This window comes from Stegostoma tigrinum, chromosome 1, assembly GCF_030684315.1.
Source record: "Stegostoma tigrinum isolate sSteTig4 chromosome 1, sSteTig4.hap1, whole genome shotgun sequence".
Taxonomy (NCBI): Eukaryota; Metazoa; Chordata; class Chondrichthyes; order Orectolobiformes; family Stegostomatidae; genus Stegostoma; species Stegostoma tigrinum.
This window is the reverse complement of record NC_081354.1, coordinates 33,252,941-33,267,712: the sequence shown is the minus strand read 5'-3', so window position 1 is coordinate 33,267,712 and position 14,772 is coordinate 33,252,941. Positions and strand designations below refer to the sequence as shown.

General features: G+C 41.9%; 1 protein-coding gene across 3 annotated transcripts in view; it reads right to left on the bottom strand.

Annotated features, from left to right (window-relative positions):
• ankrd50 (ankyrin repeat domain 50) overlaps positions 1-5,727 on the bottom strand; it is a 92,230-nt gene extending 86,503 nt beyond the window's left edge. Inside the window, exons 1-2 of one of the 3 annotated variants that reach the window (XM_048532966.2) lie at positions 5,199-5,727; positions 3,608-4,798 (exon numbers count right to left, since the gene is read on the bottom strand). In XM_048532966.2, coding sequence (XP_048388923.1) covers positions 3,608-4,068 — 461 coding nt within the window. In that variant the 5' untranslated portion in view covers positions 4,069-4,798; positions 5,199-5,727. Of the gene's footprint in view, positions 1-3,607; positions 4,962-5,198 lie in introns of those variants that run through there. The other 2 variants (XM_048532948.2, XM_048532958.2) reach the window with 2 other exon arrangements.
• Between the last annotated feature and the right edge of the window lie 9,045 nt (positions 5,728-14,772).

Below are 14,772 nucleotides of genomic sequence, written 5' to 3'. Positions count from 1 at the left end.
TGAGCTCTTCCAAGAAATAGTAACTGTAGTCTTTTCTAGGTCTCAAATCGTAATGTAATATTCTGCCAATTTTTGCACGTAGAATATACGCAGTCTAATCATGGTTTTGTTAATGCAGAGATCATCTGTAAATTATGATTCAATGCTACCAGCTAAATTATTACATCAAGGACATATACAATTTTGTTTGTTTATTCCTATAGCTCCAAATCAGACTAAATATCAATACCTACAATAACTTGCTGCACAAAATATGCCTTTGCATTTAAATAAATCATAATTCTTTCATGATCATCTAAAGCGCAGAAACAAAAATAACAAAGAAACTGAGGGGGAAAAAAAATGTGTGCAAATTATTTAGAGTGACAGGTGGAGGCATTTGATCACCAAAGTCCAAGTCTTAGATTCTATTTGCTGTTCATCCCAATATTCCAGTCATTTCACATACTTGGCTCAAAGTTCAATTTAAAACCATAAATTTGCTGGGAAGATTGGAGGAAAATAGTGAAAGGGTTTCCATCAACTGACCAATATAAGTAATTTCACTGGGAAAGCCAGTAAAGCACAATGGCTTGGCAAGATCAATGAACTGATGCTATTTCTTTCTGATGGACCAACTGCTGATGAGCATTGCTACATATAACTGACCTTTCTTCCACAAGAACAAAAGAACAGTAAAATTTCATGCCATTAGGAAGATATATTTCTGTTTCATCAGATTTCTGACAAGTTAACATGAAATTGCAAGAAAATAAGTTAATTTACTGTGCTCCTCTTCATAGATATGAAAACTATTAGAAATGGAAGAACAAAAGGCAAAATGAGATTAAAAGTTATCCCTTCTCCTGAATTTATAATTATTATATCAGATATAAATCGGCATTGTATAAATATATTGAGGAACGGGATTACCATCTAAAGAGTGGGACCTATTCAAGAGCAAAGAGGCAAGTTGTGAACGGAGCCAGGGGACATGGGTGAGGTCTTAAATTAACACTTAGAATCATAGAATCCAAAGCATGGAAGCAGGCCTTTTGGCCCATTGAGTCCACACCACTCCTCCGAAAAGCAATCTACCCAGACATACCTCCTACCCTGTCCCTGTAATCCTGCATTTCCCATGGGTAATCCACCTAGCTTGCACATCTTTGGACTGTGAGAGGAAACCAGGTCACCCAGAGAAAACCCATGGAGACACAGAGAGAATGTGCAAACTCCACACAGTCACCCGAGGCTGGAATTGAATCAGGTCCCTGGCACCATGAGGCAACAGTGCTAAGCAGTGAGCCACAATGTCGTCCGTCTGCTCATCTGTGTTCATAGAAGTGAAAGACACGACAGCCTCAGGTATCAGTTGATTATAATTCGGATTAATAAGGAGGAGGTATTAGATGTTGGACCAGGCATACAAGTGCATAAATTCCTAGGGCTTGACGAGATAGATCCAAGGTAGACAAGGGAGGAGATTGCTCAGGCCCTGGCAGATATACTTAATACTGCATTGGCCATAGGTGATGTGCCAGATGACTGAAGGATAGCATACGTGGTTATTTTGTTCAACAGGGCAGCAGGAATATGCCACATAATCAGGCCAGTTAGTCTAATGTCAATAGCAGTGAAATTATAGGAAAAAATTCTGAAGGACAAGATTAATCAATAATTGGAAAGGCAGGAAAAGTTGGCATGGATTTGTTTGACAGAAATCAAGTCTGAGTGACTTAATTGAGTTTATTGAAAATGTGACCAAATATATGAGGGAACTGCAGTTGATGTGGTTTACATGGACTCCAGCTAGGCCTTGACAAGGTCCCACACAGAAGGATGGTCCAAAAGGTAAGAGCTTATGGGATCCAAGGCAAGTTGGCAAACTGGATCAAAGCTTGACTTATAAATAGGAGGCAAAGGGTGATGGGGGAGCATTGGTTTTGCAAATGGAAGCTTGTAACCAGTGGTGTAATGCAGGGATCAGTGTTGGGACCCTTGTTGTTAAGTATATTAACGATTTGGCTGTGAATGTAGAAGGTTTAATTAGTAATCTTGCTTTTGATACAAACCTTAGGAGTGTTATTGATGGTGAAGAGACTGGTGTCAGGCAACAGTCTGATGTTGATCAGCCAGTAAACTGGGCAGAGCAAATGGCAGATGGAACCTAATCCTGGTAAGTGCGAGGTCTAATAAGGGAAGAATATACGCAATGAATGGTAAAGTTTGGACAGAATACTGAGGAATAAAAGGTCCTTGGTACACAAGTGCATAGCTCCCTGATGATGTCAATATAGGTAGTGGTGAAGAAGGCATATGAATGCAAGCATTCCATTAGCCAGAACGTGGCATACAGGAGCAAGGAAGTCTTGTCACCAATTTCATAAAACATTCATAAGGCCACAGATGGAGCATCACGTGCAATTCTAGTCACCACAGATTCAAAAGGACACAACTACACTGGAGAGGGTACAATTGGGATTCACCAAGATGAAAAATCTTTGTTACAAGGAGAGACTAGACAGGCTGGGTTTGTTTTCCTTGGTGCAGAGGAAGTTGAGGGGGTGTCTGATTGAGGTATACAAAATTATGAGAGGCATAGCAGTATATTGAGAAGCTCTTCCCCCGGCAGGCATTGATAAGACCAGAGGGCATAAGTTTAAAGTGAGGAGCAAGTGGTTGAGAGCAGATCGGAGAAAAGTCTTTTTCACCCAGAGAGTGAGAGATGTATGGAACATGGTACCTAAAATGGAATGGGGGCAGGTATTCCCGCAACATTTAACAAACATCTGTATGAATACATGAAATACCAGGCCATAGTAGGCTAAGGCCAAGTAAATGGGATAAGAGTAGTTTGGCAGTCATTGGTCAGGATAGACATGGTGGGCTAAAGGGTCAGTGTCTATGCTGTATGACTCTATAACAAGATATTCAACACAAATTCATTATCTTATAGGTGAGTTACATTTCAACTTTTGACTCCTCATGAAGCAGTTTTCATCTTTACAATGCATCTAAATGTGCCAAATTTTAGCCAAAGTCCTCCAAATTATATTTTGGCATTCAGCATGACGCCACCTTAAAAGAACTGTCTGATACCACTGGCTGCAACATAATTAAAAGTAACACAAATCCCTTACAAAACATCATTTTATCTTGTTAGTGGAGCACTGATACATTTTAGGATTGCTGAAATTAACTTTAATCTGAATAATGATAGCATAACACTTGCTTGTCAATCCACGATTGACACATATGGGAAATTGGCCAAAAGTGGTTAAATGAGGCTCGAGGTACAAATCGAGAAAAGCTGAAGTAAGGGCCTGAATGGCCACCAGCTAGTGTCATGTATATACCAATCTGATACTGAAAATAAGAATCAAAAACACATTTATCTGTTGAGTTTTTTATTTGCTTTTATATTGTCCTCTTTGAATCACGACAATATTTAATAATTCGAAATTAGTTTTTCTGATCCAATATGTAATAACCAGTGAGTATGTAAATAATTACTACTCAGGGTTAAAATAATTCCCTATACAGTGACCAAGAAATGCTCTAAGTTTGTTTCAAAAAAAGCAAATATTCAACAGGATACTGTTCTTTTTATTAAACTACATGGTACCTTTTGAAAGCTTCTCCAGGATTTCTCTCACATTCGCCTGCCTGCAGCACGCTGTGAACGGCTGGTTCACGCAGTTTCTCTTCATATCCCTGGACCAAATTGCTATTGCGAATCTGGGAGACGATGCTTCGGATGAAGTTGCTGACACACAGTGTGTCTGCATCCTGAGCCTTACAGAAGTGATAGGCGAGTGCCTGGCGATGCAACCCCCGCTGAATCAACAGCGGGCATGTGGGCCAAACCAACTCTGTACACAGTGCCGTCTTGCCGCTGCCGGGACCCCCAACGATCAGGATACCCCCGATGCCTCCAGCATTTTTCCCAGGGACACCACCATTCCCGCTAGGATTGGAGATCCCGAACATTTTACCACTGTTCTTTTCTTGAAGACAATGGTGGAGTTTATGGAAAACCCACTCCCTACAGAAAAATCTCTTTCCTTGTAATAAACTCTGAGACATTTTCGTATGCAGTGATGATGTCCTTTGTCTGCGATGTTGCTTTACTGCATACGCAGAGAACAGTTAACAAGTATATTAAAAAAAACCCAAGCTAAAAACAGTCGAAGAATTGTAGTCTTTTCAAAGGAAGACAAGGTACCGTCACTACTCCGCGCAGTCAAACAGCTGCAGCGAAATTTGAGCCATTTTCTTCCATTTTTGTTATCCTTTTGGTCAGTGACATATCTAACAAGTATTCTTATTATTTGTTAAATATTGTCCGCATAGTACCGAGTGATACAATATCCATCCATTGTACGTTTACTCCCTCATCCCTCGCCCGTTTAATTTAATCTCTAATTTTTCACAGATCCAAAACCGACCAACATTCTCATTCTCCTTGTTGCCATATCTTCACCGTACATCCATCGAAATTATTTAATCTACAAATTTACGGCAGCTGTCCAAGATCTCCTGGAGCTCCCCACATCGTAAATCCAGCGCAACAAAGGCTCTTGGGGAAGAAACGAGGTCTAAATGGTGTCGGGCTGATATCGTCCCCACTCGCTCGCCAAGTACTACGTTCCGGGTTCACACGACTGGTAAACCCCAGCAACTAACTGCAGTACCCCGGACCAAATGCTTCCCCTCCATCTTCTCCTTCTAGTTCAGTGTTCAGCCCAGCAGACTGAAATCCTGAGCTTAGGATAAGGGCAGTCCATTTGCAGCCTGTGTATAAACACGAAAACCACTCGGGGGAGTGAATCCATCAACAGTTAAAATAAAAGCTTCTGGGCAGACACTTATCCTGACTTAACCCCGCTCCCAAAGTCGGACTGACCCCGATCGCTCTCGATCCGAGCTGCCCTCAGTCTCTCTCACCCTCGGCCATCCCGATCTCGCCCCGCTCCCCGAGCCGGGATGCCCCCGATCTCGCCCCGCTCCCCGAGCCGGGATGTCCCCGATCTCGCCCCGCTCCCCGAGCCGGGATGCCCCCGATCTCGCCCCGCTCCCCGAGCCGGGACGCCCCCGATCTCGCCCCGCTCCCCGAGCCGGGACGCCCCCGATCTCGCCCCGCTCCCCGAGCCGGGACGCCCCCGATCACGCCCCGCTCCCCGAGCCGGGATGCCTCCGATCTCCGTATCACTTACTGGGGCCGTGAGTAGTTCCGTTTCTTCTGGATCCTGGTCTCCCTCGCCGCCCTCCTAGACCTCAACACTGTAGATGAATGAAATGACTTGCGTAAAACCCGGAGATCCGCGGAGCCCCGGGCTCGGTGACTGTCTGACTGGAGCCCTGGGCTCGGTATCTGTCTGCCTCAGCGGAGTCCCGGGCTCGGTGTCTGTCTGCCTGTCTGTCCGGAGCGCCAGGCTCAGTATCTGTCTGTCTGATCGGAGCCGCGGGCTCAGTGTCTCTCTCTGACCGGAACCCCGGGCTCGGTGTGTGCAGTGTATATATATCTGTGGGGCCGATGTAAAGTGTCTGTGTTCAGAGCTCCAGGTTCGCTGTGAAAAGCCTAACTGGTCGGAGCCCGGTCTGCGTATCTGCGTGCGTCTGTCTAACCGGAGCCCCCAAATCGGTGTGTATGTGTCTGCTTGAGACCCACACCCGCCCTCCGCCAACGACAGTTTAGGAGCCCCACACAGCCGCTCGCGCTCCTACCGTCTGCCTCGCGCAACGACCGTTCAACTCAAACTGTAAAGGTTACGCGAGCCAGGACTGCCTTCCTCCAGCTTGCGTACTAACCCCGCCCACACTGTTGCACTCTGGGATTTGCAGTCCTATCCTCGCCATCACCTTTCCCAGGTGGACTCATACTCAATGGGTGCAGTGCTCCCGATACAAATGACCGCCGTCGAGCGCTGGAGGCGCGATGTTTTGTGGGAGTTGTAGTACCATACGAGCCAAGCTGACTGGCTGCGGAGCAACTCCAAAGAGACTGGAGCGAAGGCTTGATCCTTGGAGACAGCAACTCCCGGCCTGCACCGCCACATCCGTACAGACCAATGTCTATGTTTAAAGTTTTCATTTAGGAGTGAGAAAATAGAGCTTTTGACAAGCAACAAATTAGAGTCGTTCTCTAACGGAAAATCAAAGGGAAATTTTTATCAGTTAAAATAATTGCTTATACCTGAACCGTTTGAAATAATGTATCTGAAAATGGGTCAAGGATAAAGAGAAGCTGTACTGAATACAAAAAAATGTTGGACGTCATCGCGGGTCGGGCAGCATCCATGAAGAGCAAGCAAGCTAACTTTCAAGTCTTCATCAGAGAAAGCATTATTTGTTATCAGTACAGATTCCAGCATTTCCAATAGTTTGCTCCTAAATAGAAGCTGATTGTTCTAGTGGTTGAAGGAGTTAGTAGCGAGTGGTTACAGGTACAAGGTAGTGTATATGATATTTAAGAGGGAGCTGGATTTGTCTCTTGTGCGATCGTGGTGTTCACTTTTAGTGATGTAGAAATCATGTAACAGTCAAGATTATATTGGTAAAGTGAATGGAGAAACTGTGATCGAAGAAATATGGAAACCTGATGACTGTATTTGAAAAAGCGTAAATGAAAGGTGTTGATATTGAGGGGGGGTCTATTGTTTCTTTTTGCACTGTAATTTTCATTTTTTTGTGACTATGGACTTTCCAATGAAGTATATAAAGTGAACATTGGCTTTTTTTTCAATTTATGCAAGGAAGTGAAACTTAAGTTGTAAAGCATTTATTGTGGAAATTGTCAAAAACTTACATTTGTAAGGTGTTATTAATGAAGCAAAACATCAAGATTTTCCACAGGAGCATAACTTTAAGTAAAAACTGACACTAAACCAAAGAAAGCGATAATAAATATGGAGAACTGACTGTGTTCCAAAGATATTTTAAAGATGGCCATGAGTGGAAGAAAGTGGTATGCTGCACAGATTTACAGAGATAATTCTATAGTTTAAAATGGAGTTGGCTGAAGTACCGGCCTTCAATGACCAGGTGAGTGAAATGTGCAATGTAAGAGACTTATTGGAAAACACTGAATCCCCTCATGGGGATGGATCGATTGGAGGATATTGGAGGTTAGGGATTAGTGAGGCGATGAAGCAATTTATAATTTAGAATATGACTGGATACCAAGTGAGCATGTGGCGATGGCTAAATACGGCAGGATCACATAAAAACCAAAAGAATTGCAGATGCTGTAAATCAGGAACAAAAAAAAGGTTGCTGGAAAAGCTCTGCGGGTCTGGCAGCATCTGTGAAGGAGGAAACAGAGTTAACATTTCGGGTCCAGTGACCCTTCCTCAGAACTTGCAGATTCAAATGTGGTGTACAGATTTTAGATGGGCACAAGTTAATTGAGTGGGCGGGGGGGGGTGCAGTATTCAGAAGGGAAGGCTAGCTGATAAACAAAGGGTGGGGCAAATAAAAGTATTTCCTTTTTGTCTCACTAGGTCAAAAATCACACAACTCCAGGTTACAGTCCAACAAGTTTATTTCAAAACCCTCTGTCTTACTAATTATTGAATCAGATATGGTCAAAAAATATTCAACTGTGTTGATTAAATATATTTTTTGATCACTTGGTGTATTTGTGTTACAAGGCTGCTGCTGATGGGTGAGCCTATGTCGGGCAAAGATTGGTATTGGAAAATTGTTCTAGAAGTTTCACTTTGCAATATCAACATGAATTAAATACTAGATGTGTGAATAAATCTAATATAAATTAGTAACCAAAAGAAATTGCAGAACAACTAATCAGTTCAAGCATTTTTAGAACAAATATTTCATTTTGCTGGCCTATTAATGTTTGCTAAAATAAATCCTAACTTACCATCAGGGAAGACTGAAGAAATCCGAACAACTGATTAACATGGAATTCATTTATACTTGAATTGCACAACAATATCTTATGACAATGGTGAGTTTTAAAAAATCTGCATAAACAAGTTATTTGTGTATTCACAAAATTTTTTTTGTAAGGTGTTTGGTTTAAAAATGCATGTTCATCAGTTGCAAAATGCAGTATTTTTCTGTTAAGAAATCTGTTTGAGGCAAAGCCCATGCCTAATAACATTGCCAACATCAGCAGACTACAACAGCTTGTATTTACATCGAACTGTCAATGCTGTACAACAGCCCAAATGTTTAACATAGCAGAAATAGACAGATTATAAGAGATGATGCGGAAAGCATAATAGAAAGTAGGAGACAAAATGTAATCAATCAAAGAGCCACAATTATGCCAAATTTGGCATGTAAAAGCCTGAAAATGTCAGGTGGCTGGGCTGCGAGTGGATTTTTATGTTTGAAGTGCAGTGTTTAAGTCTAATGTGATTCAGTATATATCCAGTAGATGGAGTGAGTCATTGAGATAATGTTTTCATTACGTTGATAATGTACTGACTGTGATGTGTGTGGACAGCATATGAGCGCTTCTGAAGGCATAATGTCAAAGATAGTAATCACCATACAAAATAGTGCTTTGCTTTAGTTTTATTCAGAACTCATTGGTGATGTGGATGATAACAATTGTAGTATAAGTGAATGATGATAAATAAATTTGAATATATAATCTACATGTCTGTTTAGATCTTGTTGTTACTTGTCCTGCTTGCATTTGGTGCAGGCTCTCATCCGTGCTTATTTGTAAATCTCAACCAAAATTGGCAAAAAGAGGTTTCATAAAGCAATAATTGGTGATAATAATTGAAAAACAAATACTATACCCTTGTATTACAGGGGAAGGAGTTATTTATGACTATTTTAACAATTAATAGTGGTGTCAAAACAACACCTGAAAACTTCTATCACATAAGAAAAACAGAATAATTTGTTCCTTCTGTAATAATACATTGGGTTACTAAAATAGACACTTGACTGTAAAGAGTTCCTCAACGTGATACGTCAACTCTGAATTTCTTATATAAGGAACATGATCTCATTAAAGTATCGCTGATTAATGAGGTTTTTTGACATAATCAAAATGTAGTGCAAAAGAACTTCAATGATACAGGTAATGCCAACCCTGCTATCTCAATTCATAGGGAAAATTCTTCAAAGTGAAAAAGTTTGGTTTGAAAAATCATAAATAAATTCTTATCCAAACATAAATGCACAATAGATTGATGGTTGATGTATAAATCTCATGAGTAACTTAAAGTCAATTAAAGGGTCAATTCTACGATTCAATAAGATTGTCACTGATCGATAATCTTCACTTTTCTGTATTATACCTATAACCCTCGATTTTTCCCTTAATGATTAGAAATCTGTTTATGAATATTTAATGATCCCCAACCTCAATTGCCCTCAGCTGTAAATAATTCCACAAATTCACTATTCTCAGAAGAAAATCCTCATTTGTCTTTTTTTTTTAAGAAGTTCATTTAAAGTCACAGAGAGGTACAGCATGGAAACAAACTCTTCAATCTGACTTGTCCATGCCAACCAGATATCCTAAATTAATCTAGCCCCATTCATCATCATTTGGCCCATATCACTGTAAGTCCTTCCCTATTCACACACCCATCCAGATACCTTTTAAACTTGGTAATTGTACCAGCTTCCACCACTTCATCTGGTAGCACATTCCATAGACACATTACCCTCTGCATGAAAAAGTTGCCCCTTCAGTCCCTTTAAATCTTTCTCCTCTCACTCTAAACCTATGCCCTTCAGTTTTGGACTCCCCAAATAGACCTTGTCTATTTGCCCTATCCATACCCCTCATGATTTAATAAACCTCTATAAGGATGCCCCTCAGCCTCTGACACTCTGGGGAAAATAGCCTCAGCCTATTCAGCCTTTCCCTATAGCTCAAACCTTCCAACCCTGGCAACATCTTTAAAACTTTTCTGAACCAATTCAAGTTTCACAACATCCGACCTATAGCAGGGAGGCCAGAATTGAATGTAGTGTTCCAAATGTGGCCTAAACAATGTCCCATACAACGGGATCTTCCAACTGCTGTACTCGATGCACTGATCAATAAGGCAAGCATACCAAACAGCTTCCTTCACTATCCTATCTACTTGTGACTCCACTTTCAAGGAACACTGAACCTGCAATCCAAGGTCTTTTGGTTCAGCAATACTCCCCAGGACCTTACTGTTAAGTGTACAAGTCCTGCCCTGATGTGCCTTACCAAAAATGCAGCACCTCTCATTTATCTAAACTAAGTTCCATTCGCCTGAACTTAGTTTAGATAAATGAGAGGTGCTGCATTTTGGTAAGGCACATCAGGTCAGGACTTACACACTTAACAGTAAGGTCCTGGGGAGTATTGCTGAACCAAAAGACCTTGGATTGCAGGTTCAGTGTTCCTTGAAAGTTGTTTAGTGTGAACTGAGCATAGGTACTCTGCAAAGTGGTCCCCAAGCCTCCGCTTGGTTTCTCTGATGTAGAGGAGGCCACAACGGGAACAGTGGATGCAGCATACCACCTTAGTAGATGTGCAGGTGAACATCTGCTTGTTGTGGAAAGTCTTCTTGTGGCCTGGGATGGGGGTGAGGGGGTAGGTGTAGGCGCAGGTGTAGCACTTCCTGCAGTTGCAGGGAAAAGTGCCGGGTTTGGTGGGGCTGGAGAACACCACTCTCTCTGTGACTCCCTTGTCCGCTCCACACTCCCCTCCAGCCCCACCTCACCCAGCACTTTTCCCTGCAACCGCTGGAGGTGCTGCACCAGCCCCTACACCTCTGGCGGGACCACTCTGTCTGTGACTCACTTGTCCGCTCCAAGGAGGCTTGGGGACCACTTTGCAGAACACCTACGCTTGATTTCGCAATAAACGACTGCACCTCCCAATCGCGAACCATTTCAACTCCCCCCTCCCATTCCGCAGACGACGTGTCCATCCTGGGCTTCCTGCAGTGCCACAACGATGCTACCCGAAGGTTGCAGGAACGGCAACTCCTATTCCGCTTGGGAACCCTGCAGCTCAATGGTATCAATATGGACTTCACAAGCTTTAAAATCTTCCCTTCCCCCCCCCCACTGCATCCCAAAATCAGCCCAGCTTGTCCCTGCCTCCCTAACCTGTACCTTCCTCCCACCTCAAGCCCCACTCCCATCTCCTACCTACTAACTTCATCCTGCCCCCTTGACCTGTCTGTCCTCCCCTGGACTGACCTATATCCTCCCTACCTCCCCACCTACATTCACCTTTACTGGTTCCATCCCCATCTCTTTGACCGGTCTGTCTACTCTCCACCTATCTTCTTCTCTATCCGCCTCCCCCTCTCTCCCTATTTATTTCAGAATCCCCTTCCCCTGCCCCATTTCCGAAGAAGGGTCTAGGCCTGAAACATCAGCCTTCCTGATCTTCTTTTGCTGCTTGGCCTTCTGTGTTCATCCAGCTCTACACCTTGTTATCTCAGATTTTCCAGCATCAGTAGTTCCTGCTATCTCTGACGACATTCGGATGTGTGAATTTACTGCTGGGTCAGACAGCAGTGCAATTTATTTCTCCATTTGATTAACTGCCCATGTGGTCACTACCTTTGCCTGTCTTCCTCTTTTTTAAAGTGCTGTTGTTTGGATTTGTTTTTCCCAAAGTTCCAAAACATTGCAACTGCTATAAGACAGTAATTATTGCGCCTATAATTCGATGAAATCAGCTCCAACACTGAAAATACATCAAAAAATTAAGCACCTCTTACAGCCATAATTTTCCTGTGGCATATGATCATTGCTGGATGGCCAACATTTATTGCCCCTTCGTGGTTTTCCTATGGAAGGTAGTGGTGAGCTGCCTTCTTGAACGACTGCACTTCACATGCTGTAGGTTGACCCATAATGCTGTTGGAGAAGGAATTCTAGGAGTTTGACCCAGTGGCGGTGAAGGAACAACAATATGTTTCCAAGTCAAGATGGTGAGTAGCTTGGAGGGGAACTTGCAGGTGATATTTCCATTTATTGGCTGCCCTTGTCCTTCAAGATGGAAGTGGTCATGGGTTTGGAAATTGCTGTCTGATAATCTTTGAATTTCTGCATTGTATTTTATATATAGTACACACTGTTGCCACTGAATGTTGTCCTGGAGGGAGTGGATGTTTGTTGATGCGGTGCCAATCAAGCTGGCAGCTGTTTCTTCGATTAGTGTCAAGCTCCTTGAGTGTTGTTGAAGCTGCACCCATCCACGCAAGTGGGGAGTATTCAATCATACTCCTGACTTTTGCCTTATAGTTGGCAGTTAGAAGGTGAGTCACTCGTAACAGTATTCCTGTCTTTGACCTGTTCTTATTGACTGTTTTTGTGGCAGTTCAGTTGAGTTTCTGATTAATAGTAACCCTAAAGCTGTTGATAGGGGATTCAGTAATCTTGAAGACATTAAATATTTTGGCCTGAACTGCTTTCTGTAACGGTGGGTTCCTCAGGCTCACCACTCTGTGTGAAAAAGTTTATTTTCATCCTTAGTGATAAATGACCTCCTCCTTAACCTTATTATGTTCCTGATTAACAAGAACATCATCCGTGCATTTGCCCTGTCCAATCCTGTTAGAATTGTATAGGCTTCTGAGATTCTCCCCCTCATTTTTCTCAACAACCTGTGTTACTTGTGAATTGTCTGCTTTTCGGAAGGAGAGAATATTGATCTCTGTGATTGTACTGAGAAATATTGCTGTATCTTGTGATGTTAGACCATTGAAAATGATCTCATTGTGAATAAGACTATCTTTAGAAGTAGAAGATCCTGCTGTGAGAGTACAACTGCTGACAGAAAATAAACCTTCTTTCAAAAAAACCATGTTACATGTTGAGAAGCTCTGATGCTATCAATCATTAACTAGGGAGTACGTTAGGAGAACTAATTGGGGTTTGCACTATGCTGAGGGACAATCCAAGCTTAACAATGGAGGAGAAAATAAAGAAATATTTGCAGAAACAGGCAAAAAGATCAATTGCAGACTGCAGGCTGTAAATATTTTAGAGGACATCACAAGAAAGAGAAGGAAACAGATCCATTGTTGGGAAAGCTGGGTTTGTTATGAAGCTTGTGGATAGTAATAGTGGACAAGTGTGATCTGTTACCATGCTTAACATCATTGCTTAGCTGGCATGGCTGTGATTAGTTTATCTTTAGCAAATTTCTGTGCATTTACCTCAGTGCCTTGCCCTTTAGTTCATTCTGAACGGCCTAAGCAAGATAGGCTGCAGACATGACTCACTTATGGTTTAACATGGTTTCTTAAACTCGTGACTTCGACAGTCTTGGAGGATGTCATCCTTTCTGACACTTGCACATGAGATTTCTTCTTGCTTACTCCTAGTAGCTCAGGAACTCTTCTGAATCATGACCACTTGGAGCCTGATAATAACAGCATCTCTGTTGTTGTGCATATCCTCTTTGAATGAACCTGATTATGGCCGCCTCTCAGGTCAGCAAATATTCCGGTAATTATCTACCCAGCTGACTTGCTAGTCATTCAGCTGAAATCACTTGACTAGTAAATGCTCTTTTAAAATCCATGTTTAAAATGCCTTTCTGAGCTTTTTTTTAAAAAGTAAGATTTTTCACAGAACTGAAGAACCAAAATCTCGTTATTTCCACTTTTTGACTCCAAGTTAACAAATAATAATATATTATAGAACCTCATAAAACTGCAAGAACCTGAATCTCATTGCTCACAAGCAATTTGCTGGGAAGGGAAAAAACAAGCTTACAATGATGACTACTGAAGGGATATGGACTGATTCCAGCAAATAACTATATACAGTCGAAGAGATTGGTACTTTCTAGACCAAAAGTAATTATTGGTTTGTGACTGTTAAAAAGATGACTGCAGAAGGAGAATGCCAAGTCACTACGAATCCAGCAAGACATTGCTGCATTCAACATTGAAACGGATGGCCTGGGATTTGGCAAATGGACCAAAGTTTATGAAATGTCTCAAGGTGGTAACCTAACAGTGAAACCATCAAAGATAAAGTTAGAGTTATATAATGGAACAGTACTTATCTCAAGGGAACAACAAAGATGAAAGCCTAACGTAACAGGAAGAATGAAGATTTGCCGTCTCATACGGTAGCCATTAAGCAAAATCCACCCACCTCGGTTGAAACAAGATTAAATCATACACCAGTAACCTTTTCAGAGGGAATGTATAATACTGCACAGTTGTTTTTCTAGGATTTGGAAGTCTTCCCGGCCATTATCTTCCTGAAGTAAATGACAGGAAAACAGATCCACTGTTGGGAAAGCTGGGTTTGTTATGAAGCTTGTGGATAGTAACTCAGCATTTGTTAAAGCGAGTTCCAGTAACCCTTGAGGCTAGCCCGAAAGAAAAGATAGCAAAATGAAAGAAGAAAGTGCTCAGGTAAGAACTCACATACATTTGATGAGTAGTATGGTGGCAGTTTAAAAACCTGGAAATTTGAGCGTATGCATGGATCCAAGGGATTCCAATAAAGCTTTGAAGATAACTCTCAACACCTTGTCAATCGTTGAAGAAATTTTGCCACATATTACTGAGGTAATTTTTTTTTACCACAACACTGCAGAACGGCAAAATATTTCAGATCATGGAAATCTGAAATAAAACAAAATACTGGCAAAACAGGTTTAGCAGAATTTGTGGAGAAAGAAATAGTTAATAATTTAAGTTCTTCTTCACTGCTGCTAGGCCTTAACCTTGGAGTAAAATGTTCAATAATGGCAAGTGTAATTGGATAAAAGTTGTAGTTTTTTTGCCTATGATCTGGACGCATATTTGGGAGGTACAGATGGTTGTGGCATTTTCA